The 17,099-nt window shown below is 58.6% G+C and overlaps 1 protein-coding gene across 2 annotated transcripts in view; it reads left to right on the top strand.

The window, feature by feature from the left end:
- The first annotated feature begins 794 nt into the window (after positions 1 to 794).
- Positions 795 to 17,099, top strand: part of KLF13 (KLF transcription factor 13) — a 43,314-nt gene continuing 27,009 nt past the window's right edge. The window contains exon 1 of one of the 2 annotated variants that reach the window (XM_070477677.1): positions 795 to 1,921. In XM_070477677.1, the coding sequence (XP_070333778.1) occupies positions 1,333 to 1,921 (589 nt within the window). In that variant the 5' untranslated portion in view covers positions 795 to 1,332. The remainder of the gene's footprint in view (positions 1,922 to 17,099) is intronic. The other variant, XM_070477676.1, reaches the window with a different exon arrangement.

Below are 17,099 nucleotides of genomic sequence, written 5' to 3'. Positions count from 1 at the left end.
GCGCCCCGGCACGTAGTTCACTCTTGCGAGCATGGGACGCGATGGGCACGTCACCCGCGCTGCCAGGCTAACCACCAGCCTGGTGCCAGTTCGCCTCCGGTTGACCCAGGCTCAAGGGCAGTGCGGCCGGGCCCAGTTCCCGGCTGCCCGGGACGATCGGGAGCTCTGGGTCCCTCCCGTCAGTGCAGCCCCTGCCCCACCCTAGACCCTGCTGGGCCGCGCCGAGCAACGGGCTCAGCAGGGGAGGAGGCCTGAGTGTCGGGGCGCGGCCGCCCAGGAACCAAGCTTCGGTGGGGTGCTGCGGGTTTGTTCCGAGCTGGCCGGAGCGGACACGCCTCCTCGCTGGGCACCTCGCTTGGGAGGGGAAAGGGAGAAGCGGAGGCGAGCCCCGCAGGGCGCGCCCACTCGGCGCACGGCAGAGGCGGGGCGGGAGGGACAAAGGGGCGCCCTCCTGAGCGCTCCGCGCTGGGGTTCAAGGCTGTCACGGTACAAAAGCTCCAGCAGGAAAATACCCCGCGGGGTCCCAGCCGCGGAAGGGTGGGGGAGCGACCCGCGCGGCCACGCCCCGGCCTGCCGCCCTCGGACGTGGTGCGTCAGCGTGCCCGGCTCACGGCTCTAATTTCCGCCCCTCCTCCCGCACGCCAAGGGGACACGCCCATTGGCACGCGCAGGCCCCAGGCCGAGTGGGAGTCTCTCACTGTGAGGATTGGCCGGGCCGCGTACCCGCGAACCAATAACGCCTGTCTTTGTCCTCGGCCACGCCCCTTCCCCAGAGGCGGGCGCGCGACCGCTCCATCCCGCCGGTGCGCGCTCCGGGATCCCCGCCCCCTCCGCGTGCGCGGCTCCCCGCGGCCGCGGCCGCCGCCTGTAACCTGCGCCGCCAGGATGTGGCTGGGGGCTGACGTCGGGTCCAGATGTGGCCCCGGCCCCGCCCACCCCCGGGGCCGGGCCGCCCACACCGAGCCGCGGCGCGCACGGCTGCTGTCCCGCCTGCCACAATGCACGGCGAGGCTGCGGCCGCGACTTGGCGCGGTTGTCCCTAACGTCGCCGCTCGGCATCCTTAGGACAGGCCGCCCCTGACGTCGCGCGGGGATCCCACTCGCCCGCGCCCCCAATGCGTTCACTCTTCGGAGCCCAGCCGGGCGGGCGCCTAGCAGACGCGGAGCCGCGCGGGTGACGGCAGAGGCGGCTGCGCGCCCAGCCCAGCCCGCGGAGAGGGCGCGCCTCGCCCCCGCCCCCCGCCCGCTCTCCGGAGGCCGTGGGTGCGGATGCGCCGCTGACGACTCGCAGCGACCAGCAGTGCCGCCCGTCCGCCGGCTGGATCCCGCAGCATGGCAGCCGCCGCCTATGTGGACCACTTCGCCGCCGAGTGCCTCGTGTCCATGTCGAACCGCGCGGTCGTGCACGGGCCGCGGGAGGGGCCGGAGCCCGGACCCGAGGGCGCGGCCGCTGTCGCCGCCACGCTGCCCCGCGTCGAAGAACGCCGCGACGGCAAGGACAGTGCCTCCCTCTTCGTAGTGGCGCGGATCCTAGCGGACCTTAACCAGCAAGCGCCGGCGCCCGCCCCAGCGGAGCGCAGAGAAGGCGCCGCGGCCCGGAAGGCGAGGACCCCCTGCCGCCTGCCGCCCGCGCCGCCACCCGCCCCCGAGCCCGCCTCCCCCGGCGCCAGTGGCGCGGCGGCCGCGCCCCTCAGCCCGGCGTGGAGCGAGCCCGAGCCCGAACCCGAGGCGGGGCTGGAGCCCGAGCGAGAGCCGGGGCCCGCGGGGAGCGGCGAGCCCGGCCTCAGACAAAGGGGCCGGCGGGGCCGAAGTCGCACCGACCTCGAGTCCCCGCAGAGAAAGCACAAGTGTCACTACGCGGGCTGCGAGAAAGTTTACGGGAAATCCTCGCACCTCAAGGCGCACCTGAGAACTCACACAGGTCAGTGGGGCGGCCCGGGAGCCCCCAGCAAGCGACCCGGGGCCAGTGCTAGTCTCCCGGCCACGCCCCCGGAGCCGCCAGCTGGGTGCGAGGGCGATCGGGCCGGGAACGGTCGGGGCCTCGCCCCTTTCCCCGCGGCTCCGGGCTGCGGGCGACCCTGCGCTCCGCGCGAGGCGGGTCCGTGCGCTGGGAGCCGGCGCCCGCCTGGCGACCGCGCCCCCGCCGGGCACGCCCCCTCCTCCGGCGCGCTCGGGCGGGGCCGCGGGGGCGAGTGTCGTCATCGGGCCCGGGGGCGGGGACCCCGCCCAGGCCCGGGGGCGCGCGGGCAGGTGCGGGCTAGCTGGGTGGGGGTCGCGGGTGGCACCCGGGGAGATTGGCGTCCCGGACGCCCGGGAGCCGTGGGGAACGAGTGTCCTCGCCCGGCCCCTCCCCCGCCGGTCGGGCGCGCGCTCAGCAGGGGCGGGCCCGGCCCGGGTGCACGGCGGGCGAAGTTCACGCGGGGACAGGGCTTTCTCCAGCCACTCGGCACATTCTTCGCTCTCCTCTTCCTGTAATTTTTCCAGCGCTCTAAGGTTTAATTTGTCGAAACCGGAGCCAGCGGCTGCCGACGCTGGAGGTGGGGGGGCGGTCCCGGGTTCTCGCCCGGGGCTCTTTGTGGGAGCCCCGCCCATCCGGCCGGCGGGGGCGCGCCGGACCCGAGGAGCTCCTTGGGGCCTCGGCGCTTTCTCCCTAAAGGAGCGCCCTGCCTTCTGGCCGCAGATCTGCGCCGCTTTCCTCCTGGCCTCGCTCTCACCTGCTGGGGCCGGATGCGGGCGAGCAGCACCTGCACGGGGCGGGCGGCGGGAGTCGACATTCTGGGAGCCGCGGACCGCCGCCCGACCCCCACCTCAGGGCATCATTTTCCTCTCGCGGGCCCAGGACTTTGTCGTAGATTTCTCTGTGGTTGTTTTTTGTCTTTAAACATAAAAGTAGAAACAGTCTTTCAATGGATGGCATGCCTTCTGTCCCAGTTTGGTTAAAGAATTGTGTATTTCCTCCGAGCCCACGCGAACTCTTATGGACACAAGTCTTCCACTTTGGGGACCGGTTCAAAACTCGCATACCGTTAACTTTGTTTCAAAAGTTGAGGCGTCTCATTTGTCAAAGAGTTCACAAGCTGATTAAATAAATGACTGATCTAAAAGCCGCAGTTTTCAAGAACCTAGAACTGAAAAGCTTTTTAATCCCGATAAATTTGTAAATGAAACGCCCCATGGTCTGCAGGTGTCAGGAACCGCGGATCTCACGAACTGCACCCCCGACGCCGGCCCCGCATTTCTGGTCCCGCGCTGTGGCCGCTCAGACCGCTTGGCAGGTGGTGGGGTCGCGGGTGAAGGCGGGGCCATTTCTAGGCTGAGTCAGAATTCGGGCTGTATGGACTCGGGGGGGTGGGGACGTTGCTGCAAGAGTGGGTGTGGTCGTGGGGGAGGGGCCACGCTGGATTCTGAGCGAGGTGTACCCCGCCTTCCAGTAGCGGGGCCGAGTTTGGTTTGTGGCTGGAGTTGAGCACTCTGTTGAGAGCCAGGTCAGTACCTAGCAGGGGACTGTATTGGAAAAGCTTTCTGAATCCTGTGTTACTGTGGCCTCCCAACCGGGTAAAGAGTCTGCCTGCAGTGCGGGAGACCCGGGTTCGATCCCTGGATCGGGAAGATCCCTTGGAGAAGGAAATGGCAACCCACTCCAGTATTCTTGTCTGGAAAATCCCATGGACAGAGGAGCCTGGTCAGCTACAGTCCGTGGGGTCGCAAACAATCGGATGCGACTGAGCGACCTCTTTCTTTCTTTCCTAACCCGGCAGCACCCGGTAGCCAGATTCGCGAATTGCGGAGGGACCAGCCCCGGGGCGGGGCTCGCCCGGGCCTCCGGCTGGGGCTGCCTTCCGGATTGCCTCAACTCCCCTGCTCCAGGCTGCCTGTGCCCTGAGCGGCACGGGGCAAGATGGCTAGATGTTTAGGGCAGGGGCGCTGGGAACCCGCGCCTTCGCAGTGGGGCGGAAACCAGCCTCTCTGGGGTGCCTGGAAGCCAGAACAGGGTGAATCCATTCTTTGACCTGCAGTGTGCTAGTCTGTTCATTCTTAGAGCAGGGAGCCGGCCCAGCCTTCCAGGTGTGTAGGAACTTGAATCTCAGCCTCCAGAGCAGATCGCCAAGTCTGGAGTGCACAGGGTCCCTTGGGGCCCTTGGAAATGTAGGTTCCCAGGTCCCAGATGCTGACTGCAGTTTAAGGGGTCCCTTCAGGTGCATCTGCTTATGAACTAAGGGTCTACCTGTGGCCCAGGGCACCTTCAGGAAGCCTGAGCCCAGGTGTGCAGAGCATAAGTAACTGGTGATCATAGAGGGTATAGGGGCAGCTCACAGAAGGGAGAGGCTCGGAAAGCGCTGGCTTTAAGGACTGACCCAGAGGCGATTTGCGAAGACCCCGGAGGCAGACCCTGTTTGTGGGCTCCCAGAGTGTTCTGGTGGGGAGGGTCTCTGCAGGCAGTAACTCAGGTCATGCCAGGCCTTTCAAACTGTTAGGGACACCCTCCCTGCCCTCCCCCCCCACCCCCCCCCATAGTGATTGTATGGTGGGGGGGCGTGAATACTAATATGATTTTAGCCAAGGAGGCAGTTGGAAGCTTGCTTTGCGTAGCTCTGTGACCGGGGACTGATTCCCATGCCTCCCTTGACCACCTGGAAGGTCTGCAGGAAATGGGTGTGCATATGTGAAAATCCTTTGGGAGGTCCTGAGGTCAGCTTTGACTTCGATCTCCCACCACCACCCCTCCCCCCACCCCCACCAACTGCATGCAAAGAGCCACCTGTCCTGGTTAGCTGTGTAGCAGTGTGGTCCCCTGTTACATCCCCCACTGGTCATCCTCGGGACTGATGACCCTCTGTCACCTTTAGGTAACTGGTGTTAGAGCACGCGTATGATAGAACAAAACACACGATCATGTTTGCAACTGAATCCCCTTACTGTTTGGTTGATCATAACTTCCCAGCCCAGACCTGGAAAGTTTGCCTAACCTCGCTCTGGGGACTCCCTAGACCAGGAGCAGATTTTCTTGGAGGCTGAAGGGCTTTGATTTGAAAATTCAAGGACTTGGAGAAGGGAAGCACTGGATCCCTCTGAGGACACTCCTAAGCCCCCCTACCTGGCAAAATATCACATGTAAGGGTTCCTGCCTGCTGGGCTTGGTGGAGCTCTGGCAGAGTGGGCCCAGGCTTTCTTGGCAGACACATCCCGGATCCATTCTTCCCTGTGGGTTCTCACAAACAATTGTTTTCAGATCACCTTTGTACCCTATTCGCCCTCCAGCTCCAGCAGCCAGAACCTCTCCTTGCACCCTGGGCTGGGCTGTCTCAGCAGGTCTGGGGGCCTGGCTGGAAAGGTGGATCCAGCCCCACCTCCTGCGGTCCCGGAGTTAATTGCTCCTGCGCACCTGCCCTGTGTGGGGTGGAAAGTAGAGAAGGTTGCATTGTCTCAGCCATTTCCTGTGATCACTTGGGGCAGGGTTTGTTTAAAATTTATCTTGACTCCTGAACAAGGGATTTGATCCCCAGGATGGTTATGGGGGCCAGGATTTATTCCTAACTCTCCCCCGACTCGAGCTCTGGCATTAGAACCTGGTGTTCCAAGCACACTGCCCGCCTAGACCCCTGGCAGGTGCTCCCCAGGCAGCTGTGTTGGGAAGGCAGCCGTCAGCATGGAGGGTAGCTGCCAGGATCTCCTTCACCCAGAGCAAGCCGCGCTGGCAGAGGGCCAGCACTTTGTCTGGGCCACAGCCAGGCCAGAGTCTCCCGCCCCTGCTCCCCCACAGTCCTAGCCTGCCAGTCGGCCTGGTTGTGAAACTCTTCAAACAATGCAGAAGTGTGCAGGCTGAATTCACGAGCCCTCCCCTCCCCCAGTTAGCCACTGTTACTCTATGTTATAGATATATCTTTCTCCAGATTCTTTTAATGCATTTTTGTGTGTACCCACGTGCGTGTTTATCCACGGAGTAGGTGATTTAAAAACACACATATAGGATCCACAGAACACATCCAGTCAAGGCTTTTGTCCTGTGTGTTTGCTTAGGGAGGCAGCTTCATTCTTTTTCCTGGCTGCCTCATACTCCAGGGTGCAGCTCTGTGGTGGTACTGTCAGTCACCCAGCCTCTTACCTGCTTCAGGCTCAGCTGTGCTGCTTTTCTCATTTGTTTGCTGTTGGAAACCTTGTAGCAGGGGACTCCGGTGTGTGTCTTGGTGTCCACCTAGCATTTGTGGGGGATCGAGACCTAGTGGTATTAGTGATGGCATAGGTGGCGCATGTGTGGTGGAGCTACTCTGTTGACCTAAAGGACAGGTTGTGTCTTTAAAGGAAACAGACCAAAAGATATTGGTCTCCCCAGGGCTAAGGGTCCTGCTATATTGCTGACTGCCCTTTCTTTTTTTCTAAAAACAAACTCCTTCCAGTTCTCCTTTTGTATGTGTGAAAGCATCACATCGAGAACATTTTTTGAAGCAACCTCAACAAAGCCATGTTAGCCATGCCTCACCGCCAGCCGTCCTGCCATCCTGACATGGCTTACCCACTGGTGTTCAGCCCCTGCTGCAGTGAGGTATGCCCCATGGGCCGCCCGGCACACAGCCTTCACTGGTGGGGGAGTGTCATGTGAACTATTTGCTCCCCATTCCCCTGCCTGAAAGCAGACTGGAACCATACCCCCCGCCCCCCCTCCCCAACACACACACACCCACTTCCATGTGAGTGGCTGGTAGAACCAGGTTTCACTTAATCAGAGGCCCTGTCTGTGTGTGGCCTCTGGAACCAACAGGGTTGGGGGAGTTCCCCCTTCAGAGCAGGTGCTGTTGCCAGGTTCACTCATTGAAGGGGGCTCATGGGGACCCCTGGCTCTCAGGGCCTGTCTGTCCCAACATGACTTCGAATGCCGGTGGTTGTCTAACTCCTGGATGTAGTGCATCAGAAGGACAAGGGTGAGATGCACTGCTGGTGGCTAAAAGCCTGGGAGAAAGGAAACCAAAGGCTTATTCACCTGTAGTAGTAATGTGTTTAAATGCATAACTTGAGAAACCCCACAAACCCCACAGCACTAGAGCAGACAGAGCCAGGGTGTCTGCAGAAGCCATGCCATCCTCCCCACCATCCCCAGGGTCTGCACCTCCTGACACCTGATCTTCCCAACAGAGGTCTGGAGCTTTCAGGTCATAGTTAAGGTGTGTCTGGTTTGGGCTGAAAGAAGGCAGCGAAAAGAGTTTTTAAAATAAAAAACCTGTAGAATGACACAACTCAGCTCTGAGGTCGTGTCCAGCATATCCACACTGCTCACCAAGGGCCAGGCCTTCCATTTGCAATAGGACCCTATGGAACAGGCACTGCCATTGCTACTCCTTTTTAAAGGACAGCCAGGCTCAGACTGGTTAAGAAATATGCTGGAGGGAATTCCCTGGTGGTCCAGTGGCTAAGACTTCGTGCTTCTGATACAGGGGGGGCTGGGGTCGATCCCTGGTCAGGGAACTAGATCCCATGTGCCACAACTAAGACTCTATGCAGCCAAATAAATACAACTAAGACTCTATGCAGCCAAATAAATACAAATACATTTAAAAAAAAGAAATATGCCGGAGGTTGCAGAGCAGGTGAGGGTAGAGCTGGGACCTATGCCAGGCAGCCCCGCTCCAGAGTGTGGGTGTGTCTGCGTGTGTGACAGCTGCACCCATGTGAACCCGGGGATGGCGGGTGAGCAGGGCCTCAGGATGTTAGAAGCCCATGTGCCCCTTGCACACTGCTTCCCCCACAAGTCCTTATTACTTCTGAAACATTAAGAGGTGGTACAGTGTACTTGCATATATTCTCCTAGTCGGTAGTTAATATTCTCTCCCAGTTTAAAAAAAAAGTCTTTCTTCCCTCCTTCCCACCTCCTCTCTCTAAATATTATATTTTCTGCCTTCTTTGCCTCTCAAAATACTATTCACTATGTAACATACAGTCCATATTCAGTTTCCCTGATAATCGCCGCCCCCCCCCCCCCCCCCCAAGTTGGCCCACATGAGAGCCAGGATGTGGTTTATCACACATTGCATTTGGTTGTCCTCATTCTTCAGCATCCCTCAGTCTGAAAGCACCCTGCCTCCCCGCATCATTGGGTCTTTGGTTCATTGGCGTTTTAGGACCCAGACCAGTTGCCTTGCAGAAAAATCCCTCCATCTGCACTTGTCTCGTCATTTTTCTCATGATCAGATCCCATGTAAACCATCTTTGGTCAAAACTATAGCACAGGTAGTGCTGGTGCCCCAGAGGGGGACATGCAGTGCTGTATCGCGAATGAAGGGGTGTTTGCCAGGCTGCCCCACTCTACAGGAATGTCCTGCTCTCAACAATAAGTACCACTCTGGGACTGTGGCTTGCCAGAGGGTCCCGCTGGTCCTGCGTGGAGCCAGGTGCCGTGCTGGGGCGCCATCTGCTCACCTGCACTCAGCCCCTGCTGCCCGGTCCACCTGCCTGGTTTCTGTGCATCCCCCAGCCTCCTTGCCTGGACCAGTGCTGGTTTTTCAGGTTTGTAGAAGTCTTTTTTAAAGTCAGAGGACAACTCAAGAGTCTTAGGAGCTCCCTTCCCCAAACAGACCAGATCCCTTAATGTTAGGTTGAATCAGATGTTTCTGGATAGCCTTCGTCATGGTTTAGGAGGTGGTCATGGATGTGTTCTTCACAGTCAGCGCACCCACCCACCCAGCTGTATGCCCACAGTGACCCGTCTCCCAGACCTGGGTGGGTGGGTCCTGCAGCCCGTGGCGCCCTTAATGTCCTAGTAGATCTCGACATACTTTCCAGAAAAAAAACAAATCTGGATCTAAGTCCACACTCCTAAGCCTGCTTTCCGTTCCTTTCACAGCCCCAAGTTGGAAGTCAGTGTCCTGTCAAGATGGGAATAAATTTGTTAGTTAAGTCAGGAGCACCTGCTCCTGTGTGACTGGAAGCTGGTAGAGAGGACAGAGTCCCCTGGAGCCAAGCACTGGGCTCAGAGGCCTCGGTCCCTGCCCTGGGCCAAGACAATGGAGGCTGGACCTCTGAGTTTTTACTCTGAGGGCAGTGATCTAACATGAGGCACTTAGGACAAGAGAACCCCTCACCCAACCCCGAGTTCTGCCATTTACAAGGTATTCTGTCCCTTGTAGCTGGCCTGAGTATCCCAGCCTGCAGCATGTTTCCATGGAGCCTGTTTCTATGGAACCCATGACTTCTGGTCCTGGTCGTCTGTTTTACACGTTGGGGCCCACACCCTCCCCCAGCCCTTTTCCAGCAAGGAGGCTCTGCAGTGGGTGAGTGGGCCTTGGAGGGAAAACTGGTCCTCCGGTGGCCTGGCTGTCCCGTGTCCTCCACCTGCTCCCTGTCCCCACTGAGTCAGGTGGGGCAGGGCATCCTCCCCATTCACCGTGGGCCTTGTGTGTGCAGTGAGGGCAACCTGGCCCAGTGCGACATCTGCATGACATCATTCTGAACCTGCAGCATGGATTGGGGAGCCATACTCCAGGTTTTTACTATATGCAGAGGGGGTGGGGGTGGGAGTGATCTGTTGATTGTTCTCCTTTTCTCAAGTTCATCACGCAGAAACACTTGCTAACCAGGAACTTGGCTGCCCTCCGTGGCCATAGGCCAGTCTGTCCCAAGGCGACCTGTTTGGAAAAGTGCTGAGACTTGAGGCCTTGGATTAAACGTCCCTAAAAAAAAAAGTCCCTGTGCCATGGCCTGTCCTGGACAGGTGGGTGGCCCATGGTCCCTGAGCACAGGCCTGCCTCCTGGAGCCGGAGAAAGAGCTTTGCAAGAAATAGTTTGGGGCCCAAATTGGCGGTCACTCACCAGGGGGTAGGAGGCTTGGCCTGTGCCGGGTCTTGTCTCGGAAGGAGCTTCTGGCAAGGCCCGTGTCTTGCAGACACGGCCAGCTGGAAGGAAGCACAGGTGTGGGAGAGGGAGGGGGCTTAGGAGTTTGGGGGGCTTTCTGTCCCCCACCTGAGGACCCAGCAGGGTGACAGCTAGGCAGCCTGGCAGAGGACCTGGGGCCCAGGACTGGGCTCCTTACACCCTTGGGTTAAGTTGGAGGTCGTCCTTCTCCAATGGGAGCAGTACAGGAACTTCCTTCCCCTGTACATTCCTTCTCTGACCTCTTCATTTGTTTTTAACTCTTTTAGTATGTTAACACTCACTTTAAAAAATGGAGAAGGAAATGGAAGCCCACTCCAGTTATTCTAGCCTAGGAAATACCATGGACAGACGAGCCTGGCGGGCCACAGTCCATGGGGTCGCAGAGTTGGACACAACTGAGCAACTAACACACTTTCACTAAATAAAAAAGGATAAAGTGTTTGGGGGCTAGAGGAAGAAACTAAAACTAATGGCAGATCAAGAGTGGAGGTTTTTGCAAGAAAGTGTTGGGAAACAGAGAGGAACCATAAAAGGCGCACATAAACCTCAGCACTTAGCCGCCAGGAGGGGCCAACCGGGGCCTGGGAGGCCCAGGCATGTCCTTGGCGGGCAGTGGTGTTTTGCCTGGGCCTTTGGCTGGCTGAGCTGTTTGTCTGAGATGGGGGGAGGGTCTGGGAGCTGGGGGGTTAGCATCTCATAGTAACAAACCTTACAGGTTTTCACTAGGGGGAGAGATAATAAGTGTGGATTAATTACACAGTTGCCACTGATACTAATCTGAGCTGTATGGTGAGTAATAGGCAGTCTGGCCACTTAGGGGCCCTGCCTGCTTCCCTGACTTCTGCCGTTTGTCCTCCTTCCCGCTTTGGGCCACTCTGGTTTGTCCACTGTTCGTGGGTAATCCTCTCCCACTGGGTATGAGCACGGTGGGGCAGGCAGGCAGGGCTCAGGCAGGTCTCCATCCATCACTGAGGTCTCGCCCAATTCCCATTCTGGAAGGACTTCCCCATGTTTGTTCATCAGTTGTCATTTTTGTCCCCGAGGACAGGGAGTGTAGGGTCAGGAGGACCTCTTGGGACTCCCGCTCCTGCAGCCCTGGGTGCTCAGGGCTGTTACCCCCGTTTCCTTGTCTTTTCTAGAGAACCCCTTTGGGCCGCTTGCCTGCAAATCCTGTGGCCTTTGGAATTCCCTGGCAGCCCAGTGGTTATGGCTGTGCACTTCTACTGCAGGGGTTGCAGGTTCAATCCCAGATCAGGGAACTAAGATCCCACAAGCCTCATGGAGCAGCTAAAAAATAAAAAATAATAATGTTGCTTTGTTGTTTGGCCTAACGCACCAGGGTATTCCTTGGAATAGTCTGGGGGACTTTGCAGGATGCCACCTTTCATGATCATGAAATGTCATTCAGTGTGTTCTCTGAGCCCTCTTCCGGGTGGGGCTTGAGCATTCACTGCACAGGCGTCGTGCTGTTGTGTTGGTGATTGAGGTGGTTGCCCTGAGTTACCATCAGGCCTCTGGGGTTTGCAGGAAATTCAGCCTTGTCTTCTTTGTTGTTGTTCAGTTGCTAAGTTCTGTCTTACTCTCTGCGACCCCATGGACTGTAGCACGCCAGGCTTCCCTGTCCTTCACCATCTCCCAGAGTTTGCTTAAACTCATGTTCATTGAATCGATGATTCCATCCAGCCATCTCATCTCATCCCCTTCTCCTTCTGCCTTCAGTCTTTTCCAGCATCAGGGTCAACTCTTCACATCAGGTGACTGAAGTATTAGAGCTTCAGCTTTCAGCATCAGTCCTTCCAACGAATATCTGGGGTTGATTTCCTTGATATGCTCTCCTTCCTGAACACTGGACTGGGTGTTACCTGCTCGCATCCTGCTTTGGACAAGTGACGTCAGCCTTCGGTTCACTCACTTGAGCCTTTGAGAAATGTCAGTCTTGATCTCCCTTCCCCTGATCATCTCCCTAACTTGTGACCCAGTTGTTTTAACTTCTTCCATGTTCAGCTCCTCCCATCATGTGTTCAGCTCTGCACAGGGCCTTGGGAGATAGACACTGACAGCATGTGTGCACGTGCTGTGCATGCTTATGTGTGTGAATGTGGTCAGCCTCCTGCCAAAGCTCAGGGCAGTTGTTTCTTTGGAAGGAGGCCTGTCAGGAGGCCTCTGGCCAGGTGGCTCCGGCTGCAGCAGGTGTGTCATCACGCCTAGCGTCACCCTGCAGGAGCCTGGGGAAGGCACAATGTGTCCAGAGTGGCTGCAGAGGCAGCAGGGCTCCTGGAGCCGTGCTGGAGGGTGTTACTCCCTGAGCGCCAGTAGGTCACTTGTTCTGGGCTGTTCTGCCCTGATCTGGGCCAGCAGCCTGGTATGGGGGTCTGGCTGTGGCTGACCTGAGCTAAGCAGCAAGTAAGTCCAGCCTGTCCTCACGTTTCCTCCTCCTTTCTCTCCTCCCTTTCCTTCACCTCCTCCTGCCCTTTCTTTCCCCCAACCTGGGATCTACGCACACTGCCAAGCTGCCCTCAAGGGTTTCCAGTCCTGGGCAGAGGCGGGTGGGTGCGCTGGGGAGCAGGCCCAGGACAGTGGAGAAGCCCTTCCTTTGTGCCGTGGCCTGGCTCAGCCTGGGAGAGTGGCAGAGGGCTGGGGTGGGGCTGTAGCTTCCTCCTCAGTCTTCTGGGCCCCTGGGGACACCCAGGCGGCCTTTCCTGTGAGGTGTTGGAGGTGGCAGCCTAGCTGTTCCCAGTCAATGGTCAGCATCCTCCTACACAGGGGAGGGAGAGGTAAACACTGGGTTGCCTTGGCAACCGGCTGAGCCAGGGCTCAGTGCTTGTGGTGAGAGAAGCTCTCATTGTCTCAAGTTTCTGGGATGGGCTTCTATTTTTTTTTTCCTTTAATTAGCTAGAGTGACTAAGATACCAAGATGCCTGACCTGGTTCCTAGAATTTCTTAATAAACATTTATATTCCTTTTATAGGAGGCATGTTTCTTCCCATGATTCATAGGCTTTTTGTTTTAAACTGTGGAGAGGCCCTATCATGGCCAGGGAAGGGGTGGAGGTGTGCGATGGCCGGGTCCTGGCCCGCGAGTGCTTACTTCAGCACTGCCCAAGGACTGTGTTGACTTTGGGGTTGATGAAGCTCCCTGGAGAGATTCGGGGAGATACCTCTCTCATCCCAGGGTGTTCAGAGCCCTATAACATGCGTCCAGAAGTCTGTCTAAGCCCAAACAGTGCCTTCCCCCTCACCCCCCAGATGCCAGGCTCTCCTGGGAGGCCAAGATAGGAGCTCATGTACACCTCGATACAAGGTGTACTTTGGTGTTTGCTCTTAAACCTTGCTGCTCTCAGAGGTGGCTGAGCTGGGTATCCCTGGGCTCGAGAGAGTCTGGCCAGGAGGGGGCACCTCGCTGGTGACACTCAGTGACAGGCTCTCCTACGGGCCTCTCCCTTTACCTGGCACTGCCCTGCTCCATCCACCCCCACTGAGGAGGTGCCAGGTGCATCTGCAAGGAACCTGACCTTGTTGATTTTATCATGCATAGAGCAGACCCACGTGGCCGTCTACAGAGTCGGGCCAGGCCTGTGTCCAGGGCCAGTCTTGTAGTGGGTATGCAGGCCCCTTGGCTCCCTTCCCTCAGCACAAGACAGGGCTGCCTCGTGGGCCCCCCACCCCTAGCTTTCCTGCATGAGAAGCAGCTCCCTACAGAGGCGGCTCTTGGGGTTGCAGGGACAGTGTGTTGGGGGTCCTGACCATCTGGGCTGTGGACTTGGAGCCACGTTGTTGCTATATCTCTGGTTCCAGCCCCACAGAAGCATCACTGCACATGCGCTGTGTCTTAGTAACCTTGGTCAAGAGCCTCTCAACGCTTTGTTTTCATCAGAGGAAAGGTTTTTTGTCTGATTATGTGCTGTCGTTTTAACGGACGCAAAGTGCGGTGCGGTGTTGGCCTGGGAGGGAGAACAGATGGAGCTTGGCTCCAGGTTCTCAACTGGGCAGCAGGTTGGGCCGTGCTGACCACTGACCCCTGAGAGCATGCACAAGGCATGTGGTGTAAGGGGTGTGTGTGTGTGTCTATGAGCTCATGTGTGTCTGCAAGTGTGTGTATGAGTGCATGTATGTCTACAAGTGTCTACTAGTGTGTGTGTGTCTACGAGTGTGTATGTGTCCACAAGTACATATGTGTCTATAAGTGTGTGTATGTGTCTACCCCATGAGAGCAGGATTCCCCTCACTGCTGTATTGCTCTTCGGTACCTGAATTAACAGATGTTTTTGCTAACTTCTCTTTTGAGGAGAGACAGATGATTTAGAATGACTTTTTGAAGTAGGTTTCAGCTCATGCCTCACGGCCTCCCAGAACCACTCCGGGGCTCATCGTGTGGGTGAGCTATGTCCCAACCTCAGCTTGGGTCTGTCAAGGGCCCCTCCATCCATTCTGGGCCACAGAGAGGCAGTGGAGATCCTGTTGCTATGGAGATGTGCTACCCAGAGTCTGTGCTCAGGCTGGGGAGTAGCACCCCCACAGGTGAGCCTCACTGGTTACTGTTTACCAGGCACTCAGCCCTGACCGCACATTGTAGGACAGGAGCCGCTGAACTGGAGCCTTGAGGTAGAAGCCCAGGTCCGCATCCCCAGAGCAGCTCTGAACACGCCCGGGCCAGGGGTGGGAGCAGGGGTGGCATCCTCCGCCTCCCCGCTGCTGGGTATCACTGTTCTTGACCATCTCAAGGTGATGAGTAGCAGTGCCAGTCCTGCCAGGGCACTCTACCTGGATGGACAGGCCCTCTGGGTGGGGCTTCCAGAAGCTGGCCGTGTTGGGAGAGGGGCTCGCCTCGGGGAGGCCCCCTCGTAAACCGCAGCCTCTTCAATCGGAAGGACAGAGGTCTCATTGGCAGTGGCCGTGGCCCCTTCAGGTGGAGGGCTCTGTCCCCACGGCCAGGGGAGCCCCCTCAGGACCACGGACTTCCTGAGCCCTGGGTCTGAGCAGCACCCAGGGTGTTTTCCGCCATGACTGTTCTCATGGACTCCGGGCAATCTGGGGATTTTCTCCACTTTCTTCTTTCTTTTGGGGCTGCAGTTCTCTGTTTGCAGATTCAAGAGTTGTGTCCTAGAGGGAAGTGTGGGAACTTGTTGAGGCCAGCTCATCAGCTGCAGAACCACAGTTCTGTCCTTCTCCTTGAGGCTCTCGCCCTTGCATCAGTGTGTTTGGCATCGAGGTGCTTCCTGTGCGGTCTGAGGGGCCACGTAGATGGAGCACCTCTGTGCCGAGTGACACCTGGGCACCTGTGTGGCCGTCCTTTCTCCGTCCTGCATCTAGTTGTTTCAGAGAACTTTTGTGGGCGTCCAGGTGGGGCAGGGGCTGTTCCACGGGGTCGCTGGACAGAGGAGGACGCTGAGTGACCAGGCCATCGGTGTGTGAGGTCCCCGAGCCAGATGCCTCCAGCAGCCCTGTACCTGCGCGGCCCCGCCCCTTCCTCCACCCTTGGGATGCTCACCTGCGTGGAGGTGGTGAGGAGGCCAAGTGGGGTCCAACCTTCTGCGGGCCCACAGTGGGAAGCTCCTTGCATCAGCAGCACCCTGGGCCACAGTGATGCCAACCGGGTTTCTTGTGTTAGGGTACGATTTCTCAGCACAGGAGACGACTGGGAACCATTTACTGCTCACACAGTTCAGAGCTTCTGGGAGCTGGCCAGCCGGGTCCTGGGACACTCTGGTTTGCAGGCTCAGATGGTGGCCCTGTGAACCCCGTGGAGGATGGAGTCTTGCAAACCCTGGGTCAGGTGGCCAAAGGGCGCCTTGGCTCCCAGGCCGGGTCTGCTGTCTCCTGGTCCCAGTTCCTGAATCACTTGGGGAAGGGGGAGGTGTCTGCTTCTCCATCTTCCTGGAGGCTGGAGTCATCCATCCCTCAGGGGCCCCCGTCCACTGTGCCTGGAGCCTATCACTTCTGTCCGGAGGCTGGCCTCACCCCTTCCCTCCTCTGCATACGGGACCAGTCTGTGCTGACCTCTGGTCCCCCCTCTCATATGTGCGGCAGGGCTGGGGGGTCAGCAAAATGGTCTCCTGAGCGTCTCCATCACCGCCCTCACTCCTGTTATCAGGCCGGGGTCAAAACGTGTCCCTGAGTCCAGCCAGGGATGCTGGGGCACTGGGAACTGGAAACAGCCGGGTGCTCGGCTGTTGGGGTGGCCTACCCCTGCCCCACCGACATGGGCCTAGCTTGTGGGGAGTCACCCCGCACTCGGGGGCCTAGGCTGGAGGGTCTGTTTCCAGAGGTCGACAGAGAGAGCTCAGGGAGGCCTGGGCTGTCCTTCCACCCCTCCCTGGGGCCAAACCCGGTCATCACAGGATCTGTCCTAAGAATGTGGAGAATGAATCCTGGTTTAGAGGTTTATGGATTTTTTTTCCCCCTCTAAAAGCATTAGAACCTTTCTGTCAACAATATCTCAGTGGATTCCAGGACAGAAAAGAGCCTGAAGGACAGCTGGCAGGGCAGGGGTTGGGGGTGGTGAGAGGGGCTACGGCCAGGAGCTCTCCACACCCCTGGAGGACAGTGCTAGCCTCCCCAAGGCTGGGCAGGCTCCTGCCTCCACACGGCGGACACCCCGATGACAGGCTTCAACCCCCGAGGCCATGAGTGGGATGCACCGATCCTTGGGGCCAGGCCGGGGGTTGGGGCCTGTGGTCTTGGGAAGATGCTTCTGGACTGGGGATCTGCGTCCTCCTAGGCCTTCACAGACTTGGCTAGGGTGATGGGGTCTGGAGGAGGCAGCGCTGTGAATCCAACCACACTGAGGGGCAGGGTGGGCCGGTCCGGAGTCATGTGAGGTCCCACGTCCTCAGGCAGTGGGGTCCGGGCCACACTGTAGTCAAAGTCAAGGCAACAGGGCTGAAGCTAGGGGCTGGCCTGACCAGTGGCACACACGGACCCAAGTGTAAAGCCACCTGTGCGGGGTGTACCCCACGGGATGGTGCCAGGGCAGGGTCTTTGCTGTCTTGAGTGCCTCAAAGGCCCCGGCTCCTGCTGGTGAGGGAGGCCTGCACCACCCCCAACATCCTCCCTCCCCGACCGTGGGGCCCTGTGCACGTACGTGGTGACGGGACCCTTGGGGGTGAAAGGAGGCACTGGGGGAAGGTGAGGAGGGGATGGAGTCTGGAAAGTGGGGAAGCTGAGTGGGGCTGATGTCCCTGCTGGGCAGCACCTGCCTGGCTGGGGGTGTCACCGCCATGAGGCCACACTGAGACCCCG

The sequence above is a fragment of the Odocoileus virginianus genome, chromosome 16 (assembly GCF_023699985.2).
Source record: "Odocoileus virginianus isolate 20LAN1187 ecotype Illinois chromosome 16, Ovbor_1.2, whole genome shotgun sequence".
NCBI lineage: Eukaryota > Metazoa > Chordata > Mammalia > Artiodactyla > Cervidae > Odocoileus > Odocoileus virginianus.
The sequence above is the reverse complement of the archived record's forward strand: the minus strand, read 5'-3'. Positions and strand labels throughout refer to the sequence as shown.